This window comes from Suncus etruscus, chromosome 11, assembly GCF_024139225.1.
Source record: "Suncus etruscus isolate mSunEtr1 chromosome 11, mSunEtr1.pri.cur, whole genome shotgun sequence".
NCBI lineage: Eukaryota > Metazoa > Chordata > Mammalia > Eulipotyphla > Soricidae > Suncus > Suncus etruscus.
The window spans coordinates 75518797-75532927 of record NC_064858.1 but is presented as its reverse complement, the minus strand read 5'-3'; the positions used below and the strand labels follow the sequence as shown (position 1 = coordinate 75532927).

Sequence of the window (14131 nt, the reverse complement as noted above, 5' to 3'; positions counted from 1 at the left end):
GAACCTAGGCCCTTCCTGTCATTGTTTGGGGCAGGAAGTGCCCCTCCAGAGGGTGGCCACCTGGGGTTAGCAGTCCTATTGCCACCCACTCTCCACCCTGTCAGCCCCTCCCTCATAGCCTATGTGAACTTATCCCCTTCTATGGCTCTAGGAAGCAGAACAGGAGAATGAAGCCCGCAAGAAACAGGAGGAAGTTATGCGGGAGAAGCAGCTGGCTCAGGAAGCCAAGAAATTGGATGCCAAGGTGGGTGTAACCAAAAGTGGGGCCTGGACAAAGAACCTAGATGGATATAAGGGAGTACTTTGAGAGATGGAAGCCTGGAGCCCAGAAACTACCCTGAGGGTTTGAGGCTACAGTCTAGAGGGCTGTGAGGGAGCACTGGGAGAAGATACTGAGCAGTGAAGTGATAGATTTGGGCTTCTGTACTGTCCAAGTTGTCCCCAGACTGCATCCTGATAATTCCCTTTCTTTTCAATGCTCTGTGTCTAGTCCCCAGCTCAGCGGAACAAGTGGCAACAGCAGGAACTTATTGCAGAATTAAGGCGGCGCCAAGCGAAGGAGCACCGACCTGTTTACGAAGGGAAAGATGGTACCATTGAGGACATCATCACAGGTGTGGCATTTTCCCCCCGACTCAGCCCATTCCAAATCCCAACTGTACTTCCCTGGGGTCTGATCACTGTGTCTCTCTCCTGGGCCACAGTGCTGAAGAGTGTCCCTTTCACGGCCCGCACAGCCAAGCGGGGCTCACGCTTCTTCTGTGAGGCAGCCCATCACGATGAGTCAAACTGTTAGCCTTTGACAGGTACTGGGCACCAACAGCTCACCACTGCATGCCCACCTCCCAGGACTTTCTGGGGTCCAAGCCCCTACTCCCTCCCCCTGCATGACTTGGAAGCTGATCTTGGAGCCTTGTGGTGATTGGGGCCATGTATCTCTCTCTCCTTGCATGCCCCATGCTTTTAAGAAGTGACATAACCCTGCATGTATTCTCAGGGAAATGGTATCTACCCTACTAATGCTGTCCTGGCTTCTACTAAGACTTATTGGGGAGTTGCTAGAATGGATCAAGAACTGTGCCAGGGCAGGTAGGCTACCTGAGCACTGAGGCACTCTTGCTGGGCCAGTATCCTTTGTCCCTGCCTCTACCTCAGGACCTTTCTGGTTCTGAGGTTAGTAGCTTTTGCCTTCTCTTCCCAGTTTCTGGCATTTTTCTGTTCACTCTCCAAAGACACCCAATATGGATCCCTGAAAATACAGAGCTCAGCCCCTGACCATGTCTCCTACCTCCCTCTGGCTCTGCCTGGGGGACTGACTGCTCCTTGAGGGTTTTGTTTCTGCAAGAGGCATCCTGTCCAGGACCTCTACCCCCACCTCTTCTTAGCCTTTTCTCTTCCCTACAGGCCTTCACCACCACTCCATTGTTGTTCACCACCAAGCCAGGAGTTCTGCACCACCCAGTGGCCCCCCTCGAGCTCCAGGCCCCCACTGAGACCCTCCTGGTGGTAGAAGCACTTCTGCTCTCTTTGAGTCCTCTACAAGCTCTAACATCAGCTCAAGCCCAGCACAGAGGTGCTGCTCTCAACCCTGTGTATAGACACTACTGGGCACTAAACTAGGTCTTCCAGGGCCTGGCACTTCCCTGGTGCCTCCAGTATTGCACTTGTCCTAAGTCTTCTTTCCCTACAGGGACACTCAGCTGGAGAAAACCAGTCCCAGCTCTAACCTAAATGGGCACCAAAGACCCTGTCTCTTGAGTCAGAAGATGAGAGGGATAAGCAAGTGTACCTTTCCCCCACCTCCTTCTTACTCAGGGGCAATGGTCAGCTATTGCTCAGAAGTGTCTACCTTAGGAAACTCTGGCTCTTGTCAGTCACACCAGATCCTTTTTTACCAGGAGCAAGAAACTCCAATGTCTGGCCTGCCTAGCTATGTCTAGTGAGAATAGTAGAGGGGTGCCACCTATCCACCAAACCTCTTTATTGGTGCTCTTCACTCTAGGATGACTGTCCTGGCTGGACTGGGCTGGAGGTAGTCTTTGCATCAACCCATGCTGGCTAGAGAAAGGATCTGACCGTCTTGTCTCAACTAGGGTTTTTTATTGTTTTGGCAGAGGGCAGGGGTTGTGGTGGTCACAGCTAACTAGTTTCATAGTTACTGCCAGTTTCTTATCAGCCCCTGGAAAGGAATCTAAGGGGCTTGTTCCTTTTTGTACATGTACCACCTCCTCTTTTGTACAGAAACCCAGACTTTTTCTTTCAACAAAGGCTTAAAGCAGCAGGCTTGACTCTGTCTTCTGTTTCTGAATGTGGGTAAACTATTTCAGCCTGGATTGAATCACAGAATGAGAAAGAGACAGTAGAGCTGTTCACTGCCCAGGGAAGGCCAGAAAACCTGGTAGCTTCTAATCACACAAAAGGCAGACGCCTAGTATGACACTCTACTGCCCTCTACTGGCCAGTGTGCACCATCCATCCCAGCCCCCTCAGCATCCTCTGAAGACAAAAGAGCCACAGCCATGTTATAAATCTTGTTATTTAAAAAACAAAAACAAAACCAAACACACACATATATTATTAGGTCCTGGAGCGAAGGAAGAAGTGGTGAACCCCAGGGCCTGGGAAGGCAGGAGCAGGCACTGATGCTAGAGGGTAAGGATGCCACCCGGTTGGTGACCACCAGTCAATCCCTAAAGGCCCCTTCTCATATTTGTAGCTAATGGCACTACCTACCCATACCACCAGTTTCTGGTCTTGGGCTGAGGGTATGGACTGCATACAAGGGTCCAGGAAGCCAGAGACCCTTGAACACCAAGAACAGCCTCAAGGTCTGGCTGACAATGGTGTGAAAGGGTGGGGTTACTTGAGAAAAAGTGGGCCCAGACCAGACCAAGGAAGGTGTTGGGGCAGATAGTGACCTAGGAGCCAGAGTCTCACACAGATCTGAGGCAAGTGGCTCTTAAGCTCACTGGTGGTCATCCAACTGCTGCAGGAGTGTCCGCCGTCGCCTTTCCAGCTCACCCTCGCTCAGCTCGCTCTCTGATGTATCCCAGCCCGTCTGGTGAAGCAAAGGCAGAGCTCACCCAAAGCATCCCCCAAGGGCCACAGTCTGGATAGCATTGTGTGGGTTGGCTCTCACCTTCTCCTTTTTGATCCCAAAGCCTGGGGAACAGTTATGGAGCTCTGTCCGCTGGAGCTCGCTGTCCTTGTCCTGTTCTGGTTCTTTCTCATCACTCTCCTTGCCAGCTTTCTCCTCAGGGTCTGTGTTGCTTTCAGGGCTGTTCTGAAAGAATTCAGAGCCCGCCTCCTCAGTCCCATCCGCCAGGAAGCAGGTGGAAGAACTTTCACACAATAGGGCCCAAGTTCCATCTCTACGCACCGACTTGTGTCTTCTCTTCTTAGTTTTCTTTTTTGGTTTCTTGGCTTTTCGAAGGCCATAATCTGGAGATAGAAAAATCCCCACTAAATCCCATGGGAAAAGGGAGTATGTACCCTTTCCCCTGCTATCATTTGTCTGCTCATTGTTCAGATAATTCATCCTGTGAGTAACTGTGCAGGAAAGGTAGGGAGTTCCAACACCCTGACAACTACAGCTCTCTCGATTCATTCTACTAGTCTCAAGGAGGGACAATCACCAATGCTCCTCTCAGTCTGGGCCAACTTTTTTTTTGTTTGTTTTTGGGCCATACCCAGCGACGCTCAGGGGTGATTACTCCTGGCTCTCTGCTAAGAAATCACTCCTGGCAGGCACGTGGGACCATGTAAGTGCTGGGATTTGAACCACCGTTGGTCCTGGGTCAGCTACTTGCAAGGCAAGAGCCCTACTGCTGTGCTATCTCTCTGGCCCCTGGGCCAACTTTTATTTTATTTTTTGGATTTTGAGCGTCTCAGGGGTTACTCCTGACCATGTGCTCAGAAATTGCGCCTGGCTTGGGGGTCATATGGGATGCCAGGATCGAACTATAGTCGGGTCCGTCCTAGGTCAGATGCGTGCAAGGCAAATGCCTTACCGCTGCGCCACCACTCCGGCTCCCAACTTATATTTTTTGTTTTTGTTTTTGGGTCACACCCAGCAGCGCTCAGGGGTTACTCCTGGTTCTGCACTCAGAAATCACTCCTAGCTGATTCGGGGTATCATATGGTATGCCGGGTCTCAAATCACCATCCATCCTGGGTCAGCTGCGTGCAAGGCAAACAAATGGCCTACCACTGTGCTATCTCTCCGGCCCCAGAGTCCAACGTTTATATCAACTACTTACCTGATCCAAGGAGAATACGGGAGGATGGGGAGCCCCGTCCTCCAAGGACAGCACCCCCACTTTCAACTGAATCAAGTGAGGAAGAGGGATCAGAGCCTGATTCCGAAGGATTTCGCCTTCTCCGCTTGGGTGGCCGGAGAGACAATGGAGGCAAGTCCTGTTCTTCTGACTCAGAGCCCTAGGCAGAGCAACAGAGACTTATCACCACAGAGGTTCTGTGGTTTGTGAAGTTCTCAGGTCTACAAGTAGCCAAGGTCCTCAAATCTCACATGCGGTGACACAGGAGGAAAGTGAATAGTTCTTCCTTCTCAAGACAACCCAAACCCCCTCCATCTACTCAACTCACCGAGGGCGAATGGGAACGCTTGTGATGGTGCTTTTTGCCCTTTCTGCTGTGCTTCCGACCTTTGGTGTGGAGGTGTTGGCATTCAGTCTGGGAGAGGTAGAAATTAACATGGGAGGGCAGCAGAGTTAGCTCCAGGAAGGATCGTGCCTCTCCACATCTGCTTTTGCCTGTCCCCTGGGACCCCAAAGTCCTCCCCTTCTTAGTTGTCCAGGGAATGGAGAGCTCTAGAGAAGGGAAGTCACTGAGGTCTCTGCTGAGGTCAGAGGTATCTGAGCCTAGGAGAGATGCAAAGGACCTAAAGCTCTGCCTTACCTCTAGTACCTGCAGGAACTCCCGGAAGAGCCGGATCCGCTCCGACTCCAGGGTGATCTGTTCAAAAGCTGAGTCGCATACAAAGCGTTCACGGACCTTGAATGAGGAGAGCACTGCTGATCAGATCAGCCCCAGCATAGCATGGGTGCCGCCATGAGCACAGGGCAGGGCTGGGGCAGAGGAAGGAGCAGGAGTGCTCAGAGCTATGCTCTGACTGGAGCAGGCCTCCAGTGGTGGCTGTCCTCAGGATTGAGGTTACGGTAATAGTGATGTGCTGGACTGAAGTCCTGACCTCTTCCCAGGCAGTGCCCAGCTCCACAGCAGGCACAGCCTGTCTCAGCATGCTTCGAAAGGCAGCTTCCCTGCGCCGCATCCTTCGTGCCTCCTCCTTCTCCCGCTCTCTCTCTCGTGCCTCTGCTTTCTCCAGCAGCTAGAAGCAGAAAACACACAGAATAGGGTCACCCAGCAGGGCAAATGCCCAGGATTCAGTAAGGCAAACCTCAGGAGGTAGGAAGTTGGGATTTGACTTTCTATCACTCCACAAATAGGGTCAGTGTTAAATGGGAGTGTCCCTCACACTATTAAAGGTCAGCTTGATGTTGCCTGCATCCAGCGCAGCAGCCCTCTTATCAAAGCTTATGATGTGGGCGAAGTCCTCAAAGGCTGTGTTCACCTCCACACAAAATCCCCGGTCCTGTGGGCACAGCAGCACAGTTAGCAGTGGAGCACCACCAGCCTGAGGCACAAAGCTGACCTTCACAGCAGGCAGCAGGTTTGGACTCTGAAGTATGCAGGAAACTCCACTGTTCCAGAAGATAGGCTCATACTTAAGAAACCAAGTTCTGGAGCCGGAGAGATAGCATAGAGCTAAGGCGTTTGCCTTGCATGCAGAAGGACGGTGGTTCGAATCCCGGCATCCCATATGGTCCCCCAAACCTGCTAGGAGTGATTTCTGAGCATAGAGCCAGGAGTAACCCGAGTGCTGCCAGGTGTAACCCAAAAACCCCAAAAAAAAACACACACACAAAAAAAAAAACACAAGTTCTGTGGCACAGCAAGCAGAGTATCTTATCTACCTTGCATGCTGCCAACCCAGATTCGATCCCTGGTATCCCACATAGTTTCGAAGTACTGTGCAGAGCCAGGAATAACCCCTGAGCACTACCAGGTGTGGTCCAAAAACCAATAAAACAAGAAAGATAAGCCAAGCCCCCATGTGAACCCCTTTGGTTTAGCTATCACAGGAAGCTAGGATGGTGTGTGTGTGTGTGTGTGTGTGTGTGTGTGTGTGTGTGTGTGTGTGTGTGTGTGTGTGTGTCCCAGTCTGCAAACTGATGCTAAGTTTCTCATAATGAGCTCTTTCTTCCTTTGCTTTCAGGTTCTGCAGCTGCTCAGTACCTCCATGCAGTCTTCACTGACACTTGCAGGCTGGGCCCCATTTCTGGCTCTAAGAGATAACTAAGTGCCATGCACTATCCTCAGAGCCTGAAACACAGCTCATTCAATCTGCAGGTATCTACTCTGAAAAACAGGTCCTAATCCCCTAATTTAATGCAGGAGAAGCCAGAGCAGTTAGCCTGGTCTTGACAATAGCCTCATTCCTGAAATGCAAAGCAAAGTCACTTGGGCACTTTAATCCCAATGACCATGGATCAGTTTCTCTACCAGATACAGAATGGCTATATACGCAAGCAGGCATTCCCCAAATGATACCACATTTTGAAAGCATGATAGGCCAAGCTTATACTGCGTATGAACATGTCTGCATATCCCAATACAGCAGCTTATGAAAGCATCTCCTTAGAGCCCAAGATGAAACCATGGTACATAGAGCTACTAATACTTGAAATTTGGCTAAATCAACGAACACAATCTCAGGCTGCTTCCTCCACCACAGCAGAAGCATGTTCTAAAGACATCTTCAACCCACATTCCTCTCCCTTGCCTCAAGCATCAGTTACCTCACTTCTAGAATCGAATCTAGTGCCGATCTCTGGAACTTCTAGAAAGCTTCAACCTCACTTCTTCACTGGCTTGAACGTCTCACTTAGCCTTACTTAACCTAGAACATTCTTTCTACTGTGTCCTGCCTTTCAAGCTTTGTTCTTTTGTTTCTAAATCTTCAAATGCCGCAAAAGGAAAAGGAGTAAGTTTTAAGCTTCCTATAATTAATACACTATAAATAGTAAATAGTAGGTATCCGGGTTCAGGCTATAGTGGGAGTGTTCAGGGGTCACTACTGGCAGGACTCGGAACCATATTTAGTGCTAGCGATGAAGCCAGAGTGAGCCATTACTGTAACAACTGACCTATTTTCTCACAACTTAATACACAAAATTCACCCATTTTATAGATGAGGAAATAAGGCAGGAACACGTACCTTCCCACGTTTTCAGTCGCTAGCTAGGCAGAGTGACTATGGGGCCAGGGCCAAGCAATAGTACAGCTGGTAGGGCGTTTGCCTTGCACACAGCTGACCGGGGTTCAGTAATCGGCAGAAGTACTTTCTGAGTGCAGACCTAGAAGTAACCCCTGAGCACTGCCAGGGTGTGGCCCCAAAACACGATGTTCTCCCAAAGGGCACACATGTCTTAACTGCTAATTCAGGCACCCTGTTTTTTTTTTTGGGGGGGGGCACATCTGGCTCTGTGCTCAAAAATTACTGCTGGCAGGCTTAGGGGATGCCAGCCACATGTAAGGCATATGCCATACCCACTGTGCTATTTCTCCAGCCCCCAATTGCCCTTAGATATGATACCATATTATGACTCCCTAACTAGTTCCAATTTTGATGGGCCTCTACATGTCCATTTATTGATGATTAATGATTAAATTAATGATTAAATGATTAATCATTTATTAATTATAAATAAAATTTATATTTTTATCTTGTAAATCACAGGAAACTAGGGAATATGCTCAAATGATGCCTTAGAACAGTGGTGAGTGTAGAGTAGCACCTTTCAGGCTCTGTCCATATAGCCTTAGAGATAAGATGTGAAACTCCAGGGCTGGAGTGACAGCACAGCCAAGTAGGGCATTTGCCTTGCATGCTAAACCAAATTTGATCCCTGGCATTCCATATGGTCTCCTTAACCTGCCAAGGAATAACTTCTGAGTGCAGAACCAGGAGTAACTGAGCATTTGATAGGTGTAGTCCAAAAAAAAAGATATGGGACTCAGTGGGAGTTAGGAAGTTGCAGTGACAGGTAATTAGGACCATCCTCTTCTGATTACTCTCGCACCCCTAGTACATACCACTACCTGGCTGTGGGAATGTCACTGAGATGGTGAAGCAGCACTGGATTCTCTGGGAGACCTGCCAAGAGTGTCTCAGCTGGTTTTTGTTTTTGTTTTTTGTTTTTTTTTTTATTTATTTATGATTCCTCCTAGTGGCTGGGTCTAGCAGTGAAGAATGAGGCAAGGATGACTTAACTCCTTCCTCTATTTTCTTTTGGAGGAATGACACCTAGCTGTGCAAGGCTAATTTTTTGTTTGTTTTGGGGTCACATCCAGCAGCATTCAGGGGTTACTCCTGGCTCCACGCTCAGAAATCACTCCTGGCGGGGCCGGAGAGATAGCATGGAGGTAAGGCGTTTGCCTTTCATGCAGAAGGTCATCAGTTCGAATCCCGGCGTCCCATATGGTCCCCTGTGCCTGCCAGGAGCAATTTCTGAGCCTGGAGCCAGGAATAACCCCTGAGCACTGCCAGGTGTGACCCAAAAACCAAAAAAAAAAAAAAAATCACTCCTGGCAGGCTTGGGGGACCATATGGGATGCCGGGATTCAAACCACCGTCCTTCTGCATGCAAGGCAAACACCCTACCTCCATGCTATCTCTCCGGCCCCACAAGGCTAATTTCTGACAGTGTTCTGGGAACACAGATGATACCAGGGATTGAACCCTATCCACTATACTATTTCTCTGACCCTTTATTTCTCTATTTTCTTCTTTTGGTTTTTGGGTCATACCTGGCAAGCACTCAGGGGTTACTTCTGACTCTGCACTTAGAAATCACTCTGGCTCCTCCTTTCTCTATTTTCAAGTCGTATACATAAAGATCCTAACAAGGACTTTTTAGGAAGGGAAAGGTGGCTGTCAGTGTTCAGGGAGCAATCTTGGTGTTGTTCAGGTAATAAGACTAGTTGTTCCATGGTAAGGCCTAAAGATCTAGTCCCGCAAGGGCCCTGTGGTGCTAGGAACTATCATGATCATCCCAGAGGTGTTCAGGAGTTTCTAGGGGTATATTTGATAGTACTCTGGGGAGGTCCTGAGGTACTGGAAGTGGAAGTGGGATGAGCTATGTTCAAAATGTTTGGACTTGACCTGTGTTATCTCACTGGACACTTTACAAAGATTTTTTTTTTATTTTGGGTCACACCTGGCAATGCTCAGGGTTACTCCTGCCTCTACACTCAGAAATTACTTCTAGTTGTGCTCCAGGGACCATATGGAATACAAGAGATTGACGATATGTAAAGCAAGCACTTTATCCACAGTACTTATATCTCAGGCCTATTTTTACTAAGATTTTGTTTTGTTTTGCTTTTGGGTCATACTAAGATTTTGTTTTGTGGGCCCGGAGAGATAGCACAGCGGTGTTTGCCCTGCAAGCAGCCGATCCAGGACCAAAGGTGGTTGGTTCGAATCCCGGTGTCCCATATGGTCCCCCGTGCCTGCCAGGAGCTATTTCTGAGTAGACAGCCAGGAGTAACCCCTGAGCACCGCCGGATGTGGCCCAAAAAATAAAAAAAATAAAAAGATTTTGTTTTGTTTTGCTTTTGGGTCATACTTGGTGGCCCTTGGGTTACTCCTTGCTCTGTGCTCAGAAATCGCTCCTGGCAGGTTCAGGGCACCATATGGATGCCAGGGATCGAACCTGGGTCCATCCTGAGTTAGCTCTGTGCAAGGCAAATGCCCTACCACTGTGCTAGCATCTCCAGCCTCTAAGTTTTTGGTTTTTGGGTCTCACCCGGCAGCGCTCAGGGGTTACTCCTGGCTCTATGCTCAGAAATCGTTCCTGGCAGGCTCAGGGGACCATATGGGATGCCAGGATTCAAATCGCCATCCTTCTGCATGCAAGGCAAACATCTTACCTTCACACTATCTCTCCGGCCTCAATATTTTTTTTAATTGAAAAATATTTCTGTGTTAAGAATGAAAATTTAGGGGCCAGAGCGGTAGCGGTGTAAGGGTGTTTGCCTTGCACGCAGCTGACCCAGTATGGACCTCAGTTTGATCCCCGTTGTTCCATATGGTCCCCAAACCAGGCACAATTTCTGAGCATATAGCCAGGAGTAACCCCTGAGCGGCACCAGTTGTGGCCCAAAAAAACAAAACAAATTCTGAGGTAGGAAACACTCAGAATTGACAAATTTTTATTTATTTTGGTTTGGGGGCTACACCTAACAATACTCAGGATGTAGATTTTCTCTTAGCTCTGCACTCAAGAGATCATGCCTAGCAGGCTCAGGGGACCATCAGGGTTCTAAGGATTGAACCTGAGTTGGCCACAGGCCAGGCAAGGGCTCTACTCATAATACTATCACTCTGGTTCAGATTCTTCGGTGGTAATTTGAGGAAAAAGAGTAAGTTGAAGTTGGTAGGTAGATAATGACAATATTTCATTTGGGGAATTAGTTTCAAAAGTAATGTAGAGCTGGGAAGAAAATGTACATCTATTATTTTAAGTTAGGGTAATCATCCAACAAGCTAACAGATTAAATCCGGGGGCCAGAGAGATAGTACAGCAGATAGAGCACTTGCCTTACACATGGCAGACCCAGGTTTGATCCCTGGCATCCTATATGATCCCCTAAGCACTGCCAGAAGTGATTCTTCTTTTTTTTTGGACCACACCCGGCTGTGCTCAGGGGTTACTCCTGGCTGTCTGCTCAGAAATAGCTCCTGGCAGGCACGGGGGACCATATGGGACACCAGGATTCGAACCAACCACCTTAGGTCCTGGATCGGCTGCTTGCAAGGCAAACACCGCTGTGCTATCTCTCCGGGCCCCAGAAGTGATTCTTGAGTGCAGACTCAGGAATAACTCCTGACCATAGATGGGTATAGCTCAATACCTCAATATGTAATCTCAACATAGCTACATTTTATTGCATGTTTCATTTATGAAACGAGAGTGGCTGGTCTTACTGATAGACCTGCAGAAGTCCTCTCCTTATAGTTCTCTCCTTATAGAGTCCTGTCTCCACACCTCCTGAGAGAGCAGTTTTTAAACAGTCTTTCTCTCTAGAGAGCAAGCATATTGTAAAAGCCTCTGCCATTACCAGGATATCACTCTCATGGTATCTCTCTTGCCAGAGTTAATGCCAACAGTCCTGGACTGAAACAGCTGGAAAATGGAAGACCTGGGCCTGGGAGATCTGTGGGAGTGGGCTGAATGTGAAGTGTCTGAAATAACTCTCCTAGTAAGGGACTAGTTAGGAAGGAGTGGACAATGCTGGGCACAGTTTGGGTTGGGCTGTAAGAGAAGACTTAAGTGTCAATCTCTGGAACAAGTAATGAGATACAGGAAAAAAAGATACAGGTGGGAACTTGGACAGAGGAGCCTTGAAATTAATAGTAGACATGAGCCCAAGAAGGGGAACCTGGGGGACTGGAGCAATCCCTAGCATCTCATATGATTCCCCAAACACCGTCAATAGTCATTTCTGAGTGCAGAGCCTGGAGTAACCCCTGAGCACCATTAGGTGTGTCTAAAATACCAAAATGATAATAATAAAACAAGGGCAACTGGTTTTGTTTGGGGGCTACTCCATACACCAGGCTCAGAGGACCATGGGATGAAACCCAGGCCTCCCAAATACAAAAGTATACACTTAGTCAATTGAGTAGTCTCTCTAGCCCATTAGTGGTAATTTTAAAATAACAGGCTGGAGTGATAGTACAATAGGTACTATATACTACAGTAGGTAGGTTTGCCTTATCCCTGCTTGGTCCTTAGCACCCCATTTAGTACCTCATGCCTGCCAGCAATGATCCCTGAGTGCTGAGCCAGGAGCACCACAGGTGTGGCCTCCCCCCAAAATAAAATAATTATATTAAATAAGAATTAATACAATATTAATGAGCAACACCTATGTGAATTTGTAAGGCAAAACATAGAACTTCAAATAAATACATGCAATGGGAAATTTCTACATTTATTTTCAGACCTTTTTAACCCCAAGTACCAAGAAATAGGTTCAAGAAATTAGGTAATTTGGGGGCTGAAGTGATAGCACAGCAGGTAGGTTTTTTGCCTTGCATGCAACCAACCCAGGTTCAATCCCCAGCATCCCATATGGTCCCCTGGACCTGCCAGAAGTGATTTCTTTCTCTCTCTCTCTTTTTTTTTTTTTTTTGGTTTTTGGGCCACACCCAGTGATGCTCTGGGTTACTCCTGGCTAGGTGCTCAGAAATTGCTCCTGGATTGGGGGACCATACACAGGGGATGAACTGTGGTCTGTCCTAGGCTAGTATGGGTAAGACAGATGCCTCACCACTTGCGCCACTGCTCCAGCCCTTCTTTTTCCTTTTGTATATTGAGATCTACTTTCACTTTATTAAAGGGATGTTTCCTACCCTAAATAACAATAAGTATCATTATTGTTTATTGACCTGTAATGGTATACATCCTAGCAATATAAAATAGGTTCTCAATACAGTATCGATTAAAGTAAAAAAAAATTTTTTTTGTTTCGTTTTTGGGTCACGCCTGGTAATGCTCAGTGATTACTCCTAGCTATGTGCTCAGAAACTGCTCTTGGTTTGGGGGACCATATGGGATGCCGGGAATCAAACCAAAGTCCATCCTGGGTAAGCCTTGTGAAAGGCAAGCACCCTACTGCTGCGCTACCACTCTGGCCTCTAAAGTAAAAAAAAAATTTTTTTTTTTTTTTTTTTTTGGTTTTTGGGCCACACCCGGCGGTGCTCAGGGGTTATTCCTGGCTGTCTGCTCAGAAATAGCTCCTGGCAGGCACGGGGGACCATATGGGACACCGGGATTCAAACCAACCACCCTTGGTCCTGGATCGGCTGCTTGCAAGGTAAAGGCTGCTGTGCTATCTCTCCGGGCCTAAAGTAAAAAAAATTTTTAACTTTATTTATTATTGATTGATTGGTTTCTGGGCCACACCCAGCAGTGCTCAGGGGTTACTCCTGGCTGCACTCAGAAATCACCCCTGGCAGGCTGGGGAACCATATGGGATGCCAGAAACCGAACCAGGTCCCTCCCAGGTTGGTCGCATGCAAGGCAAATGCCCCACGGCTTATGCCATCGTTCTGGCCCCAGTAAATTATTGTATGTAAAAAAAGCAAAACTTTATACCAAAATTTGTGTAATAACAAGTATTTTAAAATCCTTTACAATTTATAAATTTCCCATTATGATGACCCCTTAAATTTTAGTCAGAAAAACACTTTTTGTTTTTGTTGTTTCTTTTTATTTATTTATTTATTTTGGTTTTTCGGGCCACACCCATTTGATGCTCAGGGGTTACACCTGGCTAAGTGCTCAGAAATTGCCCCTGGCTTGGGGGGACCATATGGGACGCTGGGGGATCGAACCGTGGTCCTTTCCTTGGCTAGCGCTTGCAAGGCAGACACCTTACCTCTAGCGCCACCTTGCCGGCCCCTTCTTTTTATTTTTTTTTAATTTTTTATTTTTATTTTTTTTTGGTTTTTGGGCCACATCCTGTGATGCTCAGGGGTTACTCCTGGCTATGCGCTCAGAAGTTGCTCCTGGCTTCTTGGGGGACCATATGGGACGCCAGGGGATCGAACCGCGGTCCGTCCTAGGCTAGCGCAGGCAAGGCAGGCACCTTACCTCCAGCGCCACCGCCCGGCCCCTCTTTTTTTTTTTTTTTTTTTTTGGTTTTTGGGCCACACCCGGTGACGCTCAGGGGTTACTCCTGGCTATGCACTCAGAAGTCACTCCTGGCTTGGGGGACCATATGGGACACCGGGGGATCGAACCGCGGTCCGTCCGAGGCTAGCGCAGGCAAGGCAGGCACCTTACCTTTAGCGCCACCGCCCGGCCCCCCGGCCCCTCTTTTTATTTTTTAATAGTATCTTTATTTAAGCAGCATGATTGCAAACATGTTTGTAGTTCAGTTTCCCAGGAGTGATTTCTGAGTGCAAAGCCAAGAGTAACCCCTAAGCATTGCTAAGTGTGGCCCAGAAACCAAAAAATAAGATAAAGGATTAAGGTAA

General features: G+C 48.0%; 2 protein-coding genes across 7 annotated transcripts in view; one reads left to right on the top strand and one right to left on the bottom strand.

The window, feature by feature from the left end:
- FMNL3 (formin like 3) overlaps positions 1 to 2281 on the top strand; it is a 72590-nt gene extending 70309 nt beyond the window's left edge. Inside the window, exons 24-27 of one of the 2 annotated variants that reach the window (XM_049783644.1) lie at positions 152 to 244; positions 491 to 614; positions 705 to 806; positions 1405 to 1528. In XM_049783644.1, coding sequence (XP_049639601.1) covers positions 152 to 244; positions 491 to 614; positions 705 to 796 — 309 coding nt within the window. In that variant the 3' untranslated portion in view covers positions 797 to 806; positions 1405 to 1528. Of the gene's footprint in view, positions 1 to 151; positions 245 to 490; positions 615 to 704; positions 807 to 1404 lie in introns of both variants that reach the window. The other variant, XM_049783645.1, reaches the window with a different exon arrangement.
- Positions 2282 to 2518: 237 nt separating this feature from the next.
- Positions 2519 to 14131, bottom strand: part of PRPF40B (pre-mRNA processing factor 40 homolog B) — a 36529-nt gene continuing 24916 nt past the window's right edge. For 4 of the 5 annotated variants that reach the window (XM_049783368.1, XM_049783369.1, XM_049783371.1 and 1 more), the window contains 8 exons: positions 5495 to 5611; positions 5210 to 5347; positions 4918 to 5013; positions 4606 to 4692; positions 4260 to 4437; positions 3380 to 3441; positions 3140 to 3283; positions 2519 to 3058 (listed from right to left, as the gene is read on the bottom strand). In XM_049783368.1, the coding sequence (XP_049639325.1) occupies positions 2966 to 3058; positions 3140 to 3283; positions 3380 to 3441; positions 4260 to 4437; positions 4606 to 4692; positions 4918 to 5013; positions 5210 to 5347; positions 5495 to 5611 (915 nt within the window). In that variant the 3' untranslated portion in view covers positions 2519 to 2965. Of the gene's footprint in view, positions 3059 to 3139; positions 3284 to 3379; positions 3442 to 4259; positions 4438 to 4605; positions 4693 to 4917; positions 5014 to 5209; positions 5348 to 5494; positions 5612 to 14131 lie in introns of those variants that run through there. The other variant, XM_049783372.1, reaches the window with a different exon arrangement.